Here is an 18,882-nt window from a genome sequence, read left to right on the forward strand (position 1 = left end):
TCACCAACCTTGAGGAGGGTAGAGATTGAGGTGGGTGGTTTAGGGCAGGGCTTGGAATGTTTCAGTTATGACTTAAAGGCACCATTCAAAGTTGAGGTTTCAACATCATTTGTTTCTGCCTGATGAGTGGCAAATGCATTTCAGAATCTCCCCTGCTGATGGGATTTGTAACACTGTCCCAGAGCCTAGAAAATAAACAATGTTGGTGCACTCATTCAAGGACATTCATTCTTAGTTTGCTGTCACAATCTCAGGTTTTGTTTCTTCACTTGACGACCCTGATGCCAATGTATCAAAGTTAACATGGGCTTGTGTCTCCTGTGAAAGACTGTTAGTTTACCCAAAGGGGAGGGAAAAGACCTGAGAGGGAATTAGATGGATTGATCTGACCTTGCAGATCAGAACTGGGTGAGACTGAACTAAACCCTGTATCTCCTGACACTGAACAGGAAGGTGAAAGTGAGTCATTCTATCCGTGGCACGTGCACCATTCCTCCGCTTGCTGCTGTCTCTTGAACACTCATTCAAAGTTGAATGCTCATTGCCCTGTTCCTGACCCTTCACTACCTCCACTCAGCCCGCTGTCCCAACCTCTGACAACTGAATGGACGATGATGGCTTTTGCTGCCATCCATGAATCTATTCTCAGATCGTGGTTTGTCTTTGTGTCATCTTGTGTCATAAACCTATCAGAAGACACTGTTTCTGTGCATATCCACATATGTGTGATATGGCTAGTTTTCCCTATCTGCCTCCACTCCAAATTCTCTCCAGCTATTTCATTTTCCTTGTTTGGCATCTTCTAGTTTGTTTGTGGCCATATAGACCTTGCTGATCACACGGGCCTCTGCGCCTGGTGGTAATCTTGGTTTGTACGATCATTTTTGTCCTTGTTAATGTACACTTTCTACCTTGCCTTCACTCTGTTTTGGGGCACTTACTGTTTGACCTCTCATTCCTATTAACAGAATTCCATTCAACGATTTGTGATCTCTTACTAGGGGCATGTTCTAGCTCCCAGAACTATATTTGAATCTGCGTTGTGTTTTCATGCCTTCCATCTTTTCCCAACCCATGGTCCTGATCCCATCGGGTACTTGCATTCACCTTTTATAAATTCCAACGGTCTTTCCTTATATTCATTGCATTTCTTCATTGAATAGTCCCCTCTGGTAAATATTTAACTTTAGTATCCACTTTTGGCAGGGATTTTTTGGCATTAATGGCCTGTTATTAAACATCCAAACTGATTTGTCCAGGATCTGGCAAACTGGCAATTGTGATAGTTTGATCCTTATACACTGTGTATGATTTGGATATGAGAAGTCTCTCCTTATTTTCTCTAACTCCTTTTATAATCTGCATGTTTATTATCAACATTAAGCAATCTTGAACACTTTGATTATCATACCGTACAATAATAATTGTTTGGTCTTTGCCTATGACCTTCCCTGCATCTCACCATTCTTTAAGCCCCTCTCTCTTATAATGAACCATACCTCTCTGATTGATTGAAACTGGTTTCTAATGGCCTGACCTTATATCTTCAGGCATTGCTGAACTATTTCTGAGACTTCGTCTTTAATGAATGCCTTTCTGTCTGCATGCAGTGATTCAAAAGTTCCAAAATAATATAGTGTGTTCCTAATCTGGGGGCTGATCATTTAATCCTGAAGAAATTTTCAGATTTCTACCAAAACCTTAACTACCAATGCACCACGGAGCCCGGACTATTCTTTATACATCTTAAATACATGTTTTCTAATCAATCTGTTCAGAGACATTTCTGGAGCAGGTGGGTCTTGAACTCAGACCTCCTGGCTCAGAGGTAGGAACACTACCATTGTGCCATAAGAGACATTAAATATGTATTAAAACATGCAATTGATGAGTTCAGAGCATCTGTTACTTCACTACCTTGAACTCCAAAGTATTTCGCATTCTATTAGTCTTTAGATACTAAGAGAGCAGATCCTAATCTGCTTCTGAAGTGCCACTGGAGAGTTGAGAAATTTGTCAGGTGTCTTTGACCATGTTGCACTGCCTCTGCCACTGGGGTCGGCTCGTTCAATTGGTTGATTGGCTGGTTTGTGTTGCAGAGGGTCACTAACAGTGTGGGTTCAATTTCTGCACCCAGCTGAGGCTACCATGAAGGACTCTTCTTCTCAATCTCCCCCTCATCTGAGGGATGTGGCAACGCTCAGGTTAAAGTCATCACCAATTGTCTCTTTCTAATGAGGGAGCAGCCCTGAGGCCCCTTGGGTTCATGGCGACTTTATTTAATGCACTGTCTCCAAATGAAAATACAGAAAGCGCGGATAATGGTGAGGAAGCACTTGATTATTGGTGATGGTCCAAATCAAAATACAAACCTGAAAGATTTTTTTAAAATACAAGAATGTTTTATATTTGACACGACTTATATCCTTTCACCACCTTTTTCTGACTGGTTACAGACTACGAATAATGTTTTTTTAAAAAAGCAACAAGTTTCCTCATGTTGCCAATCATTTAAATTCCAAAAATTTAAAATATGTTAGCCATTCTGGCTCAAGAGCATCAGAAGTTGGAGCAGGAGTAGGTCATTGAGCCCCTAAAGTCTGCATTACCATTCGATAAGAGCATGGCTGATCAACCCCAGGCCTCAGCTCCTCCTTTGTGCCAGCACCTCAAAGCCTCTAACTTTCAAAAATCTATCCTCCTCTTTTTTGCTGTGAGATAGAGAATTTCAGACTGCCGTCTGTAAAATAAATTCATTCACATCTTAGATACCGAACAAGGGACATTCTTTAAACAATATGTCCCCTTGTTCAGGGTTTCCCTACTAGTGGAAATATCCTGTCAGCATCTCTACCCTGTCAAATGCCATCAGAATCTCTTAATGCTTAAACAAGATCACCCCTTATTCTTCTAACCTGTTTAACTGCTCTTGATAACTCAATCAACCCTTCATCCCAGGAATCTGCCTAGTTAAATCTCTTGAATTGTGCTTCCATGGCCTTTACATTGTTGCGAAGTTGAGTAGTGTTATGACATGATGGTAAACCCTTCTGCTAATTAAACCAAACACACAGAAAAACTCACCTCGCCTCGTAATCTGTTAAAGTATGAGTCACAGAGAACTACCTAAATTCCACTATTTAAAGAAAAATACCCAATTTATTCTTTAACTCCAAAAGAGAACACTAAACAACAACTATTTACAACTCTAAGCCTCCTTTCTCTTAAAAATTTGTTATCTACCTCCCACTCAATAACAATATAGTGATCCGATAAAACCCCTTCTAAATTTACAGTCAACCAATTTTCAAAACCATCTTCAGGTGTTGAACTTCCTCTGTTTGTAGATTCCCCTGGGTCATCCCCGGTCTTCTGCCGCAAAGCTGTTTCATATGAAAAAGGTACCTTTCAGAGAGAAGGGTTGCAGGCAGTCGTTCAAATGGCAGATGGTGCTCTTTCTCTGGCTAACTCTCCAAAATGCCTGCTTTTATACCCCAGATCGTCTCATTGGTTCAATGTTGTCAAAACAGTAAAATTCAAATTTGATTGGGTTTTAGTATCTTGGGGCACAATTTAAATGGATTAGCTAAATTCGAATTGTTGTGAAAACAACTCGGTATCTAAGTTACAGCTTAAATATTAATCTTCAAATTGTTCAGTACACTTTGTGCAGGCTGCCAGTCACAAGACAGGTGCTTGCCAGCTTTTCAATCTTCATTGTCTCTTAAAGGTACAGTACACACCTTCAACTTTATAACAGTAGAGTACTTGTAGATTGGGAGACAAAGATAGAATTTGATATTGTAAAGTACTAGGGTGTGGGGTGGTGGACAGCATTGTGTGGTTCCTTTAAAAGATTTTTTTTGTGCTTAGAGATTTAAAATGGATGTCTGTGGGCAGCAACTTGAAAGTTTGCAAATACACAGAGTTCACCGAAATGAAAGCGTTTATATCAAAAGGCCATACAGTTATCAGGCCAAGCAGCAGTTTTGTTTGGCCAAGGCAACAGGCATTTGAATTAAGCCAATCAAATTGAACCAGGTACTTAAATTTAATAGGTTTTTGATATCTAAGTCTAGTGATTTTGATAATATAGGACCAATCCTATTGTAAGACATATTGATATGTCTTCATGGGTATTTAAAGAAGGGAGCAGTTGGACAAAGACCCCAGAGCTATCTGCCAGAGCTAGCTACCCTCCACTGTCAAGAGAGAATCGCTGGCTCTCTTAGTCTCATCTAGAGAAAGTAGCATCTAAATAAGAATGGTACCAATGGTACAACTAGCTAATATTCCTGACAGAAGAATCCATGGAGAAGGCACAGAACATTCTGGAAAACATGTAACCTGACTATAATTTCAAGAGACTACATTCTAATTTGTTTTATACATGTGTGGCACTCCTATTTATTGGAACAGCATACCATTCGAATCTTGCTTTATTCGGGAAGATTTACTAATTAGAAGGGATTTATTTGATTTGTTAATAGTTTAGCTAATTTGTTCACTGTTAAGAGGTAAGTAAATAAATTGTTACTTGTTAATTTTAAAATGAGTGTCGGGGTTTATTTTATCTATCCATAGAAGTTGCTGAAAAGCAGGTTACACCACTTTTCACACTCCCTTTTGCAGATTATAGGGGGAGGCTCTCCTGGTTTGGTGTTTCACTTTTAGTTCAGGGGGTGTGGGGGGGGGGGGTCAACCTCTGCTTTATAACCTTATCCTTTTTGAAATACAGAGACCAAAGCTGTACACTGTTGTTAATGTTTTTTTTTTAAAAAGGAATTCAAAGGATGAATCCTATAACTCCCCCATGCTTATGATCTTGCTCACAGTCTGAGTCACTAGATAGTCTAATGTTTAATGTTTATTGGAGTCACTTTTTTCAAACAAAAAAAAATCTGAACTGAAATGGACAGACAATTGCTAATTATTGGTAACATTTGAAGGAAGTGCCCTTTATGAACAGTTTTTCAAGCTGTACTCTCTAAATGTGAAGTTAATACAGTTCCTGCATGTTGATTCTGTGCTGTGGGACATTTCCTGGTGTGTAGTGTACATTTGTGCCTCATTAGAAAATGCAACATTTGTGTATTAATTATGGCCACAAATGTTTACAATACGTACACAGAATAGAAAAGCATGTACTGCTGCTCATCTTGGGGCTGTTTTCCAAAAATTAATGTTGTGGACCAGACCAAACCCCCTCAAAATATGTTGAGAAGACAGCCTAGACCCCAACATTTTCATATTTAAAGGTAAGTGTGCTGTGATCCAAATGCAATTCAATTGGTCAAACTACGCACTGTTGAGCAAAACACATTTTTTATTTTTACACTGCAGTTAAAAATACAGACAAAAATAAGAGAAAAGAATTGGCTTATTGGAATGCTTAACAAAATAATAGATATATCAACTGTTATTAATTAACTGTTCCAATATAGTAACATCCCATAAACACACCCTTGGGAAAGGCACGTTCTGAAAAATAGATTGTCTTACATGCAATTCTACAGTCCAGCAGGAAAAACCGAGACAAAGCAGGGAAAGATGTACTGCAGCTTCCACCCAGCTTTATGACCCCCATTGAAAACTAAAATTTAAAAATCCTAGTTTTGTGGAGCTTGACCCCACCCATTCAAGCTGCTCCTATTGTTCCTGATGAAGGGCTTATGCCAGAAACATTGATTCTCCTGCTCCTCGGATGCTGCCTGACCTGCTGTGCTTTTCCAGCACCACACTCTTGACTCTGCTTCTATTGTTCCCACCCTTTTTAAAAAAATCCCGAGGCGCCTCAAGCTGTATACTTTATTGGATTCAAATAGGTAGCTCATTAACTTTCTTTTAAAACCTTTTCTTTCAAAATAAAAAATCCAGGACAAAATACTTCTGTTAAAGTCAAACTATAGTCATACAAACATCAAAATTAGAGGGATAGTCTACTTTCATTGCAGCGTTCCAGATTTGTTATGAGGAACGTCAGGGGAGATCAAGCAGACTTTGTGTCAAACCTTTGGTGATATTGTAGTTGTCTAAAGGAGGTTGTGAGCTGCTTTCTCTCTGTGTGCAATAGCCAAAATGCCATTTGGACAAACAATGGGTGAGTGTCTTTTCATTGAGGCACACATGTTATCTCTTGGATGAAATGGAATTGTATTGAGGCAAGGATGCAGATAGTGGAACTTGAGCAAGCGTTGGAAAAGCATATCAGCCACAGCCTCAAACTGTAGAGTTAGAACAAAGGATCCAGTAGAGGGAGACTATATCTGAATGTGGCTAGGCTTCTGGATGACAGTAACTTCATCTAAAATGCCTCTGTTGACCGTGCCCAGAAAGAAGAGGAATGTTGCTGGGAAAAATAAAGAGCCCCCCTATGCTGTTTTATAAGGGAAAAGGATGCTGTTTGGTGGTTTTGTCCCTAAATTCTAAGTTGTTGTGATTGTTTGAAATTCTTGTGTTTTGTTCTTGGAATGCAAACAAAGCTTCAGCAACATGTCTATCTTTGGAGGTCAATCGCGAGGGAGGTGCTATGCCTATACAGAACGCCTGCTGGTGGGTGGCTGGGGGCCCAGAGCAGCAGCAGAGAGGGACTCTGGCAGCGTATGGTGAGGCGGTTGAAGGATGGCGGTGAGATGGCATTGCAGAGACATGGGGATTGACCCCTTGTTGGGGAGAGATTGCGCCCTCATGCGGAAAGCCCAGCATGAAGTAATAGCAAGCCCACGGCTACAGAAAGACTATAATTTGGAGCTTTTCAACTTTATTTCTTAGTTGCTACTTTACACTGAGATGAACTGTAATGTTAAGCTTTTAATTTATTTCTTTAGTTTTCTACTTTTTTACCAAAGATTTTGTACCTAGACACCTTGTACCTAAGATGGCGCCATGAATGGCGTCATTTTAAACTTTTCACTGTACTCCTGTGTCCCTCTACTTGAGTACATGTGACAACAAAATATAATTCTAATCTATTCTTTTTAAGTTCTGTTTTACTGAGGAACTGTTTGAAAAAAGACATTCTGTTCTGAGGAGGCACTTCAATTGATGTTAGTGCTACCACGGCAATGTTTGACAAGTACCCTCAGTAGCGATCTGTCTCATTCTCTTTTCTGGATATTTGTTCCCCTCCCAAGCACTTAAACAGGGTTTAACTGTAACCAGCTTTGGAGTGTTAACAATCGGGCAGAGGTTTATTATGTAAAAAGAATGAAGAAAATAATAGAATAATCCAAGCTATTTACACATTACACAAGTTGAAAGATTTTGAAATGTTGTAAAATATAATCTGATTATTGAGTTTAGAGAAGATTTGTAGCTCAGGTTGGGGTTCTGGAAGTAAGTTTGCTCGCTAAGCTGGAAGGTTCGTTTTGAGACGTTTTGTCACCATACTAGGTAACATCAGTGAGACTCCAGTGAAGCGCTGGTGCTATGTCCTACTTTCTATTTATGTATTTAGGTTTCCTGGTGTTTGATGATGTCATTTCCTGTGTTGATAATGTCATTTCCTGTTCTTAGAAGGTGATAGATGGGGTCCAAATCGATGTATTTGTTGGCAGAATTCCTGTGCGTGCCCTAGGATGGATGTGTTGTCCCATACAGATGAGGTAGGAGACCACTTTAACTGGGAGAATTCCTAGAAGCATGGCATTCCAACTGGAACTCTATCAACAACCACATCGAGTTGGACCCCATCTACCACCCTCTAAGAAAAATAATGGGAAATTACATCACCAACACAGGAAATGACATCACCAACACAAGAAATGGCATCACCCAACACAAGGAAACCTAAACACACAAATTGAAAGCGGAATATAACACCAGTGCTTCACCAGAGGCTCATTGATGATGTTACCTAGTATGGTGACAAAACTTCTGAAAACCAACCTTCTACTCAGCGAGCGAACCTACATCCATATAATCTCATTAATCCTGACAACACTCTTTTGCAGTGTTCACAATAGCTAGAATTCCCTTTTCCATCACATTTATAGGGGTTAGCTTAATTGTGCTTTAAATACCCAGTCTTGGGAATTTGAGAGCTTTTTCTTTGTCTTCATATAACTGAGCTTTCTCAGCCTCAAATATCCTCTTGTATGCCTCTGTCACTCTACAATCTGTATGTCCTTGCTTACTATGATCTGCCTGTACTGCTTGCAAACAAAGCTTTTCACTGCACTTTGGTACATGTGACCACGCATCAAACAATCAATCAATACTTGTCTTGAACCTTCAAACTAAACTCCTCACGTTGAGTTCTTAGCTATCTCCCTATCTGCAGGAGCAACTGTCTCATGCATCTAGCACCAGCCAATACTCCTATAAATCTGAAATAAAAAGAGCTTTCTGATCCAAGGCTTATCCCCTAATCAAAAATAAAAATCAATTTTTGACTTCCTAAACTGAAACCTAATGTACACTGTTTATTCTGTTCACTTATACAACTCACCCAATAAAATCAAAACTCTGTTACTCTCCAGGAAGTACCTCTTACATACTTGCATAAGAAATTACCATGGCTACAGAAATATGTACAATCCAATCCTTAAACTCCATCATAGACACACACCAAGCCCACATACCACTAGTTCAGAAGCAAAAACTCTAAAGATAAATGACATTAAAGTATCTAAATTGCACATTACATCACCATAGTTAACCTTTACAGATTGATTGTGTTGTGGATTGCATTTTGGGAGCTTGCTCCTTCCGACTTCAAGGGGAAAGTGAGGACTGCAGATGCTGGAGATCAGAGCTGAAAATGTGTTGCTGGAACAGCGCAGCAGGTCAGGCAGCATCCAGGGAACAGGAGAATCGACGTTTCGGGCATAAGCCCTTCTTCAGGTACCTTGACTTCAAGGTACTGATTTCAGATCATTGATACTTTATGTGTACAGGCCATCTTGTGAGCACTTTCTACCTTTGTCAGATCTTCGGTGTCAGTGATCAACCTATATCTGATCCTAGCCAGCAGTTATTTTCCATTGTCTCTGGGGTTGTCAACCCGCCAGAAATATCCTGTAATTCCCTAAAGACAATGCTTTAAAGAGAACAGTTAAGAGTCAGAGTTATACAACACAGATTCAGACTCTTCGGTCCAACTCATTAACGCCAACCAGATATCCTAAACTGATTGTAGAATGTATGTCCTTTTCCCTTTGTGACTCTGTTAGATCTTTTGTCTGGTTGTGTGCTTAGAAATTGTGTGATTTTCATCTCTATCCATAGTAGAATTGTTGAGAATAACTCTGTCCTTAACTCAGCTGAAGAACCTCCAGATTTGTGAGGATTTTAACAGAGCAATCATTTATTATTAACTCATGTTTAAATTCAACTATTCACTGCCTAAACCAATCCTGAGAAGCAAAAAGAGTGATACCTTTTCATTTGTCCAGACTATCTGAATTTGGCTAATAAACGGATAGCAGAACAGAAATAATCTTTTCTACCTGTTAGTCATTTAATACGTTTGAGGTGTATGTGTGCTATTTTAGTAGCAGCATTAACCCATTTAAGATACATAAGGCATCACCTCAGTTAAACAGTGTACTGGAATAGTGGAATAGCTAATGGATGTGCTCAGCATTCCTTCCACTGGAACTTGTAAGCCCTAAGGATGTATGTTACTAAGAATCATCAACTGGCTTCTATAAAACTTTGTAATCTTGTTAGAAATCCTGACTCCAGGAATTCAACTATGGATTGATAAAGATTTAGTGTTGAATTTTGATGACTGAGGCAGGTAGCTTAAATCAGATGGAGCTGGGCCCACCAACCCTGAGAGCAGTAGTGGGAATGGATGTTGAAATGCTTTGAGGTAGACTGGTTAATTGGCTTGTTTCCTACGGGCTTTATTCCAGCTATTTCATACCATTTTTGGCTTGTTTTAGTGCTGCTCAAACCCCACCCCCATTCTATCCTATGCCAACTTATGCCCTCCAACCACTTCCATTGTCAATGTGCCCAGCATGCCAATTCAAACCTTCCACATGTCCCTTTCATGACCCTTTCAATGCCCTTTCACTCGTTATGTACAGATTAAAATGAGCCCTACAATAACAATAGTAATTATGCTGAAAATGCTGAGGGGGGAAATTAAAAAAAAATTGTCAACATTCTTTGGAAAAAAGTTTACTGTTTCAATGGAAACAGCGAGACCCGCTCTTCACCTGTGCACATTATGAATGCTTGGCTGAAAGCCAAGGCTGACAGGTGCATTGCCTCAGCAGGGGATCTGGTTTCTTTTGACAATTAAAGTCTGCTATTGCCCTTACTTGATTGACTTCCTCTTGTGGTTGTAATAAATTGCAAAAAGAACAAATTCTTTTGTCAGTGTCTTCCAAGTTGATTTGGGTAAGATTCAGAACTGTGCAGTGGTTAAAACCTCTGTTACTGAAGCTGTAATTATCCTGTTTAACTTAAAGGACTGCAAGAGTATCAGCATTTTGTTTTAAAGATTGCTCAATCAGCTTTCTTTTTTCAGCATCCCCATGGTTACCGTCGATACTCTGTACATAGCTCGTTCTGGGTGAACTGGCTTGGAAGACCATTGCGGGGGAAGGTGGGGAAATGGGTAAGGGCTCCAAACGTTGTCAAATCCAGACTCTGGATTACGATTCCGCTGAGAGGCTGTGAACTATGAAAAGCTCGCCTGGTTCAACACAGATTGTTAGGGTAGATTATGTGGTGGCTGCTCCTACAGTGGAGTCAGGGATGGTGAGTGCGCTCTTGATACCTGTACCTTTTATCCCAATCCAACACGGGAGAGGAATTCCAAGCCTGCTCCTTTTAAATGACTGAGGTAATTACGACTGCATGAAAACCTGACACTTGCATTCATCTCGATAATTTTTAATTGCAGCGTTTTATGACATAGCATTTGTTCTCCTTCATTTCCCATAAAGTTTCTTGCATTTTACTTGAGAATCACCCTCTTGTAATCAGTCATACAGCATGGAAATAGACCCTTCGATCCAACCAGTCCATGCTGACCATAATTCCAAACTAAACTAGTCCGACCTTCCTACGCTTGGCCCGAATCCCTCCAAACATTTCTTATTCATGTACTTATCTAAATGTCTCCTAAACATTGTAACTGTACTTGCATACACAAGTTCCTCTGGATATTCATTCCACACACGAACCATATTCTCTGACAAAAAAAAACAATTTGCCCCTTGTGCCTTTTTTTAAAAAGAAATGTTCTCCTCTCTTTTTAAAAATATGTCCCCTAGTCTTGAAATCCCCCACCCAAGGGAAACGTCATCTGCTATTCACCTTATTTATGGTCCTCCTGATTTTATAAACCTCTATAAGGTCACCCCACAACTTCCTATGGTCCAGTGAAAAAGGTCCCAGCCTATCCCGCCTCTCCTTTTTAACTCAGATCTTCCATTCCTGGCAACATCCTGGTAAATCTCTTCTGAACCCTCTACAGCTTAATAATATCCTCCACCCCCTCTTTCAGCCAGACATTCTTCCAATCCCACTGTGTTTAAATCTCTCATCATCACAGCTTTCCATTTGACCCTGGTAGTCCCACTCTCATCGCTTGGCTCAGCTCATTTCTCCTGCAGCATTAGTTACGAAGGTGGATTGCTTGTTTGGTTTTTCTGCAGCACACATGTTACCAGTTTAATCAGTGAGCACAGGAACTTGTCAAATCTTTTTAACCTGAAATTAACTGAGTTCTTCATAAGAAGCAATGACACACTTACTCATTAAGCTTAATACAAATGGTGTGACCGTAAGAAGATGCAGTATTGTATTTCCCGGTGAGTGGAATGTCCTTGAGCGACAACAAGACCTTACAAAGTTTCTGTAAGAATAGAGTTACAGGTTCACTCTTCACACAAATTAAATACTCAACACATTGTGCAATGGGTAATTGGCACAACATTTATTTATTTACGAAAGCTGTGCCAGCTTATATTGAATACCGTTCTTGAGACCTCTGCCAAGTGGTTGTTTGGGGTTGTTAATGGGAGCTCCAAGATGGCAGCGGAATAGGACTCTTGACCAGAGCTTGTCCACTCCATTTCTTTACTATTTTTTCCCGCTCTGTGCGTTTATTTCTTTTTTATCCCCTGCATCTTTCCGTCCTCGGGCTGCATTGACTGTGTCTGGTGTGAAAGCCAGCACAGACTCAGACTCCCGGCCTCAGTGTGAAACTCTGCATGCTTTGGATTGGAAGCACTGTTATTCTGAATTCTTCTTTCTTTATATTGCTAGAAGTCTACTTTATTTTTAAAAAATTTTTTCCCCTAAGAATTTGTACTTCGGAATCTTTAAATACGTACCTTGGTCCCTAGGATGGTGCTGTAAGTAGCGACTTGTAAACTTTCCACTGTACCTATATGAGTACATGTGACAATAAATTTAATTCTAATCCTAATTGTTTTCTTACGATAGGGACAGATTGAATGTGGAGGACCTGACCTAGGATGTAAAGTCAGCTCACTTACATAGTGTCGCATCATAATACATTGCTAATGCATCAGATGTAAAGTCAAGTTGTCCAAAATGGATGGCATGATGTCCTAGTGGTTACCAGTGCTAGGGATTCAGGTACAACTCCAGCCTTGGGTGGGTGTGCAGACTCCACACGGACGTTCTCCCCGTGTCTGTGTGGGTTTCCTCCAGGTGCTCTGGTTTCCTGCCATAGTCCAAAGATGTGCAGGTGAGGTGGATTGATCATGCTTAATTACCCATAGTGTCAAGAGATGTGCAGGCTAGATGGGTTAGCCATGGTAAATGCAAGGTTATAGGGTTAGGTTAGGGGACGGTGGGTCTGGTTGGGATTAGATTAGATTAGATTAGATTAGATTAGATTACTTACAGTGTGGAAACAGGCCCTTTGGCCCAACAAGTCCACACCGACCCGCCGAAGCGTAACCCACCCAGACCCATTCTCCTACATTTACCCCGTCACCTAACACTACGGGCAATTCATCATGGCCAATCCACCTAACCTGCACATTTTTGGACTGTGGGAGGAAACTGGAACACCCGGAGGAAACCCACGCAGACACGGGGAGAATGTGCAAACTCCACACAGAGAGTCGCCTGAGGTGGGAATTGAACCCGGGTCTCTGGCGCTGTGAGGCAGCAGTGCTAACCACTGTGCCACCGTGCTGCCCACTGTGCCACCGTGCTTCTGAGGGTCGGTGTAGACTCGATGGGCCAAAGTGCCTGCTTCCACATTGTAGGGATTCTATGAGTATCCAAACAGGGGTGGTTTATCACCCTTTACAATTGCACTGCTATTGAGGGGAGGACTTGGTGATGCAGCAGAATGGCTCCATTTATAGCTCCCAGAGTGAGAGAAAGAGGTTGGTCCATTCTGAAGCCATAGCAGAGCTGATTGGATCAAGGTGTGTGAAAAAGACAGTGTTGGTTAGATTCTGTCCCGAGGGAGAGTTGGCCTCTGGTGTGCTGATGAGATAAATGTGCACATCTTTACAGTTATGCCTCGGAATGCAGTTGAACGGTACCTTGCTGTGAGATTTGTAGGGGGAGCATTCTGACAATCATTTATACGTCTTTCACTTGCAGGACCATGTCCATGTTTTAGCAGGACACTTTGTCTTGTCACATGGACCATTTAAACATGGCACAGAATAAATGATAAACAGCTACTGCTTGTTGGTCAAGGTAGCCTTGTCTTGGTCACCAAGGTGACGTATCATCATGACAGCAAGTGCTGGTTGTACCGTGTGGCAGTACACACAGGCTGAAAGCTGCACAAGGTAGAAAGCACTCTGGAAGTTCTGACCAAGAGTGAGCTAATCTTTCACTGACCTGTCCATCTGCCACTCTCTGTTTTATCCCCTGATCTCCAGGTTTGAACATTTTTCTGCCAATCCTGTTGGTTTGGTTCCTGGCAGTCTGATTCAGGCAGCTTCTGTGTAGGGAATGAACTTTGTTCCGACAGTGTTCGTGGATTGAGCATGGGATGTAATGGGGGAGAAGGTGAAGTTACTGTGACTTTGGTCATGACAGTGAGCTTCCTATGGGCCTTATGGGTGTCATCATTCCTGGCATTTATGCTGTTAAATCTGAATTTAGCAGAACAGTGGGAGATTTTTGACCTTAAAAATTCTGAAAGGCGCAACCATTCCTTTGGGTAGAGAAATAACTTTCAGGACTGAAAGAATCACATCAGAAGGAGTTTTTAAATCCTTCTCTCTCACAGGGACATGCACTGGCATTTTGCAGCCCAATTCTAAATCAGCTTGATGCCACACTGTTCAATGGCACTCCATGGTATGGTGTGTTGACACAGGTGTGGCCGTGTAAAGGTATATCCAGTGATGGAGCAGAGAGTTTTAGATGGGGCTTCAGCACCTTAACCTGGTGGTATCTTGGAGGTTACAGTGATGTAAGCTCACTGCCCTACACTGGCACCAGGTTTACCAAAGCCTGAAATTTAACAGTCCCATCTTTGTATTCAAGCTTCTCATTGGCCTTGTTCTTTCCAGATTCCGTGCCCTCTTCCAACCTCCAAGATCTCTCTTCCCAATTTTTTTTTGCCCAAGACCGCAAGAAATGACAGAGACTTGTGAACATAGCCCTGTCCATCACGAAAACTAGCCTCCTTCCATTGACTCCATCAACATTTCCCGCTGCCTCGGGAAAGCAGCCAACCTGATCCAAGATCCCTCCCATCCCAATAATACTCCTTCCCACCCTCCTCTTCAGAAAATACAAAAGTTTGAAAACACGTAGCAACAGATTTAAGAACAGCTTTGACCCCGTCTAATAAGTCCTATATTAGAGTTAATCTTTCTCTGCACCTTCTCTGTTGCTGTAAACTACATTCCTTACTCTGTTCTATTACCCTGATGTACTTTTGTAAGGTATGATTTGGCTGGTTAACACGGCAAAACAATATTTTCTCACCATATCTTGATACATGTGACAATAATAAATCAAATTAATCTGAATTTGTGTGCAGCCTTGAATTCCAGCATTAGCAGTTATGCCTGCAGGTGCCTAGGCCCTCGGAATCACTTTCTAATCCCCTCTGCCTTTCTTTGTCTCTTCTCCTTTAAGGCATTTCTTCAGCCTTTAGCTTTGGGTCATCTGTCCTAATGTCTCGTTGTCTGCTTGGCACCAGTTATCTGTCTGATAATGACGGACCATGGGATGTTTTATTTTGTTAGAGGTGCTATATAAATTCATGTTGTCATTGGGTGTATGTCTTGCACTGACAGGTTTAATTGCAGACTCTCAACAAATTGTGTTTTGTTGTTGCGGCGTTCATATGAAACTCATTAATTGGTTAAAAGAGCACCGTTACCTGTGAAGAAGCCAGTTCTGTCTGGGACTGTTCACTGACCATATAATGTGATTGAATCAGGTCAAAAGGTCACATATATGTTACAGTGTGCATGTGATCCACAGGTATTGCAGCAGGAACATTTCTCTTTCATAACAAGAAGGTGACTCATATCAAGATTATTAGAGCCCAAGGCTGTGGCTGTTTCTAAATAGATTATTTAAAAATCATTATTCCTGAGATGTGCATTCTCTCCGGGAAACCTCATTTTGGTTTCAAGATAACCCACACAGAGCTCTGGTTGTTTCATGGAGCTGGGCATGTCTGTGTTCAGCATTGGTATAGGCTCGTGTGTGGGTCCCAGTTTGAAGTTTAATGCCTTTGAAACAGCTGGTATGGTGATTGGATAGATAAAAGTTGGTGTTAGACTTTGAGCTACAATGGAATTAAAACAATCAGCACGAAGCAAAAAAGCAGAAAAGCTACAGGTCCCGGAAATCTGAAAATCGGATAGAGCTGGACTGGAAGTACTCGACAGCATTGAACACAATAACAGGCCATAGCTGACAAGGGCACAGATTCTGCCAAAATGGTGCCCTGATCTACTTCATGCTTATAAAAATAAAATGATATTGTAACCCACTGTAACCCACTGGTGGAGGACTGTGCTGAAACATTCTCTACTCTCTGCTTAACCGCAGCCCTACCCTGCCAGTGATCTAAGCCAATAAGTCGTTAAGCCACACAGACCCCAATGGGAAGGGTAGAAGTCAGTCTTTGTTCCCATTTGATCCTCACTGTTTGGTAATGTGTATATGAAGGTCGAGGGAGAACAGGATTGACTTCCATTAGGATTCCTGTCAACAATTTCTCTCGACACTCATGAATGAGCTTCAGACATTGGAAAAGTTGTCAGAAGACCTGGGGTGAATCCTGTGGGCCTCCCTCCCTACCAGCCCTGGTTATCCTGATCTGATGGGCCACAGTGCTTAAAAGTGACAACTCACCGCTACCTTCCCGAGAGCAGGTTGGGATGGCAACAAAAACGGGCCTCGGTATTAATGCTCATAACCTGGTAACGAATAGGGTTCATTTAACCAGTGGCCAATATCTCAGCAACGGATCATTGCCTTGAGGAAAGAGCAGGAGGGTCAAAACCACCAAGAAAAGTTGATAATTGTGTTGTATTGGGATATTTGACTTTAATTAATTTGGCAACCAAAGTCATTTGTGGCATCCAAATATTTTCAACATCTGAGACTGACACATTCAGACCGTCATATTGACTGCATTTAGTTTGTGAATGATTTGATTTGCACCCGCCCTAATTCATTATGATCCCCATAAAGAATGGAGTGAAAATGTGTGACAGAAAACAGATGTTACAGTATAATGATACGTAGGAAAGCCCTCAAGTTTCAGTATTCTTTACTGTTGTTATCTCTTTCCCAAGGTAAACATGGCACATATTGGGAGTCTGGAAGAAGGTGCCAGGAGTAATAACTGTCATGACCATCTACAGAGCTTCCGAGACAAGAAGGACATTATCACCAGCCTGGTGTCTGCCTTGGATTCAATGGTCAGTGCAATCTGCTCCAGTAGGACAGTCTTGCCCGCTAAGTATAACTTCTCCCCTCTGATATCATTCCTTGTGAATCTTTCAGCAAGAGTGTCTCCACTACCCTTTTTAACATACGTATCAGATCCATACTGATCTGACGGAGATTTGTGATATATTGCTATTGTTTGGAAACATGGGAGTGAAACCCTCTGTAAAAGAATCAGGGCAGAAGAAAAGCAGTACTGAGTGTCTTAAAGTCAGTAGGAGAAAAGCCGTGGGAGAGATGTTAAGGAATCCATGTAAAGAACTAAGTGAGCTGTGTTAGCAGCTTGGTTTAAGGGTATCAAGAAGAGACATGAGCTTAAGAAGGTAGCATCAAGTGAGGGCTGAAAGCGCCCAAAAATAAATCAATTACAGTTTTGTCAACTGAACAAGGAACTTATAAGGCATTACAGGGTGACCCTTCTCTGAGGTTTGTGTCAGTTAAATTGTTACTGAATGTTTATTTCTGTTGTTTGTAGTAAGGTTGTTTTAAATAGCTCTTGTATACTCAATGTGTTGATATGTTTCGCTTTTATGAAAAGGTATTTTACATTCTTTTGTTGAAAGTATATTTGTACCTTTGTGAATCTGTTCAGTGACTAATAGACACCATGGTGAACAAAGAGCAAAAATAAAACTTTTCATCTATCAGTGAAGGTTTCACTCTGGGGTCAAACATGTCCAAGATTATCATCAGCGAGGATCATTTCTTGCTTCAGTTTGTTCCTGGGATGTGGCCTTTGCTAGCTAGGCCCATGTTTATTGCCTTGTCCTGATTCTCCTGGATAAGGCTGTGTGGAGCTGCTGCTTTTTGGCGTGTTGCTGTATTTGTGGTATAGGTACACCCTCAGTGCTGTTAGGAAGGAACTTTCAGGGTTCTCTCTTGGCAACAGTGAAGAAATTACAAATTAGTTCCAAATCAGGTTGGAGAACTTTGAAGTTGATGGTGTTCCCATGCATTTCCTTCTGGGTCCTGGAAGTGCTGGGTTTTGAAGGCGCCCTCAAAGCAACTTTGGTAAGGTACTGTGTGTCTTGTAGATGATACACACCGCTTCTACTGTGCGTCAGTCAAGGAGGGAATGAATGTTGAAGGTAGTGGGTATGATGCCAGTCATGTGGACAGCTTTGTACTTGATTGTGTTGAGCTTCTTGAGTGTTGTTGGAGCTGCACCAGTCCAGGCAAGTGGGGAATATTCCATCATGCTCCTGACTTGTGTCTCCTAGACAGGCATACAGGAGACCAGATGTGAGTTTCTTGCTGCATGGTTTCGAGCCTCTGATTTGCTTTTGTAATCACAGGACTTGAATGTTGAATTCAGTTCAGTTTCTGATCAATGGGAACCCCCAGCATGTTGACAAGGAAGGATTCAGTCATGATAATGGCATGGAATAGTTAGATTCAATGTTGTTCGAGATGGTGATTGTCTATTACAGATATAGCACAAATGTTGCTTGCCTGGATATTGCCCAGGTTTTGATGCATTTAGATATGGTTTGTTTTAGTATCTGAGGTGTTAGGAATGGTGTTGAACGTTGTGCAATCATCAGCAAACACCCACACTTCTGACCTTATGACAGAGGATTGATGATTGCTAAAGCAGCTGAAGATAGTGCCATCTCGAACACTACAATGAGGAAATCCCAGAGTTAGCCGACATTGGGATGATTGATGTCCAACAATAACTATTAATGTCCTTGTGCTAGATATGATTTTGGCCATCAAAAAAGTTCCTCCTCACCTCACCCCAACTACCAGTTCCCATTGACTTCAGTTTTGCTGGGAATCCTTCATGCCATATTCTGTCAAATGCTGCCTTCATTTCAAGAGCAGTCCTTCTGGAACTTCACCTGTGGAATTCAGCTCTTTTGTCCATGTTTAGACCAAACTGTGATCAGGTCTGGAGCTGAGTGGCTCTGGCAGAACCCAAACTATCACAAGTGTGAATATTTGACATAGGTTCAACATAACGTCTCTGATTTTCAGTTCTCTCCCAGAAAT

The 18,882-nt window shown here is 41.3% G+C and overlaps 1 protein-coding gene across 10 annotated transcripts in view; it reads left to right on the forward strand.

Moving 5' to 3' along the window:
- The window catches only part of gtf2ird1 (GTF2I repeat domain containing 1), a 214,990-nt gene that overhangs the window by 36,732 nt on the left and 159,376 nt on the right, over positions 1-18,882 (forward strand). For 9 of the 10 annotated variants that reach the window (XM_087977507.1, XM_087977503.1, XM_087977502.1 and 6 more), the window contains one exon: positions 16,734-16,859. The exons of the other annotated variant lie outside the window; for it this stretch is intronic. In XM_087977507.1, the coding sequence (XP_087833633.1) occupies positions 16,734-16,859 (126 nt within the window). Of the gene's footprint in view, positions 1-16,733; positions 16,860-18,882 lie in introns of those variants that run through there. 10 annotated transcript variants of the gene reach the window in all.

The sequence above is a fragment of the Chiloscyllium plagiosum genome, unplaced genomic scaffold (assembly GCF_037043375.1).
Source record: "Chiloscyllium plagiosum isolate Xiang-an unplaced genomic scaffold, Cpla_swu_hap1 HiC_scaffold_31, whole genome shotgun sequence".
Taxonomy (NCBI): Eukaryota; Metazoa; Chordata; class Chondrichthyes; order Orectolobiformes; family Hemiscylliidae; genus Chiloscyllium; species Chiloscyllium plagiosum.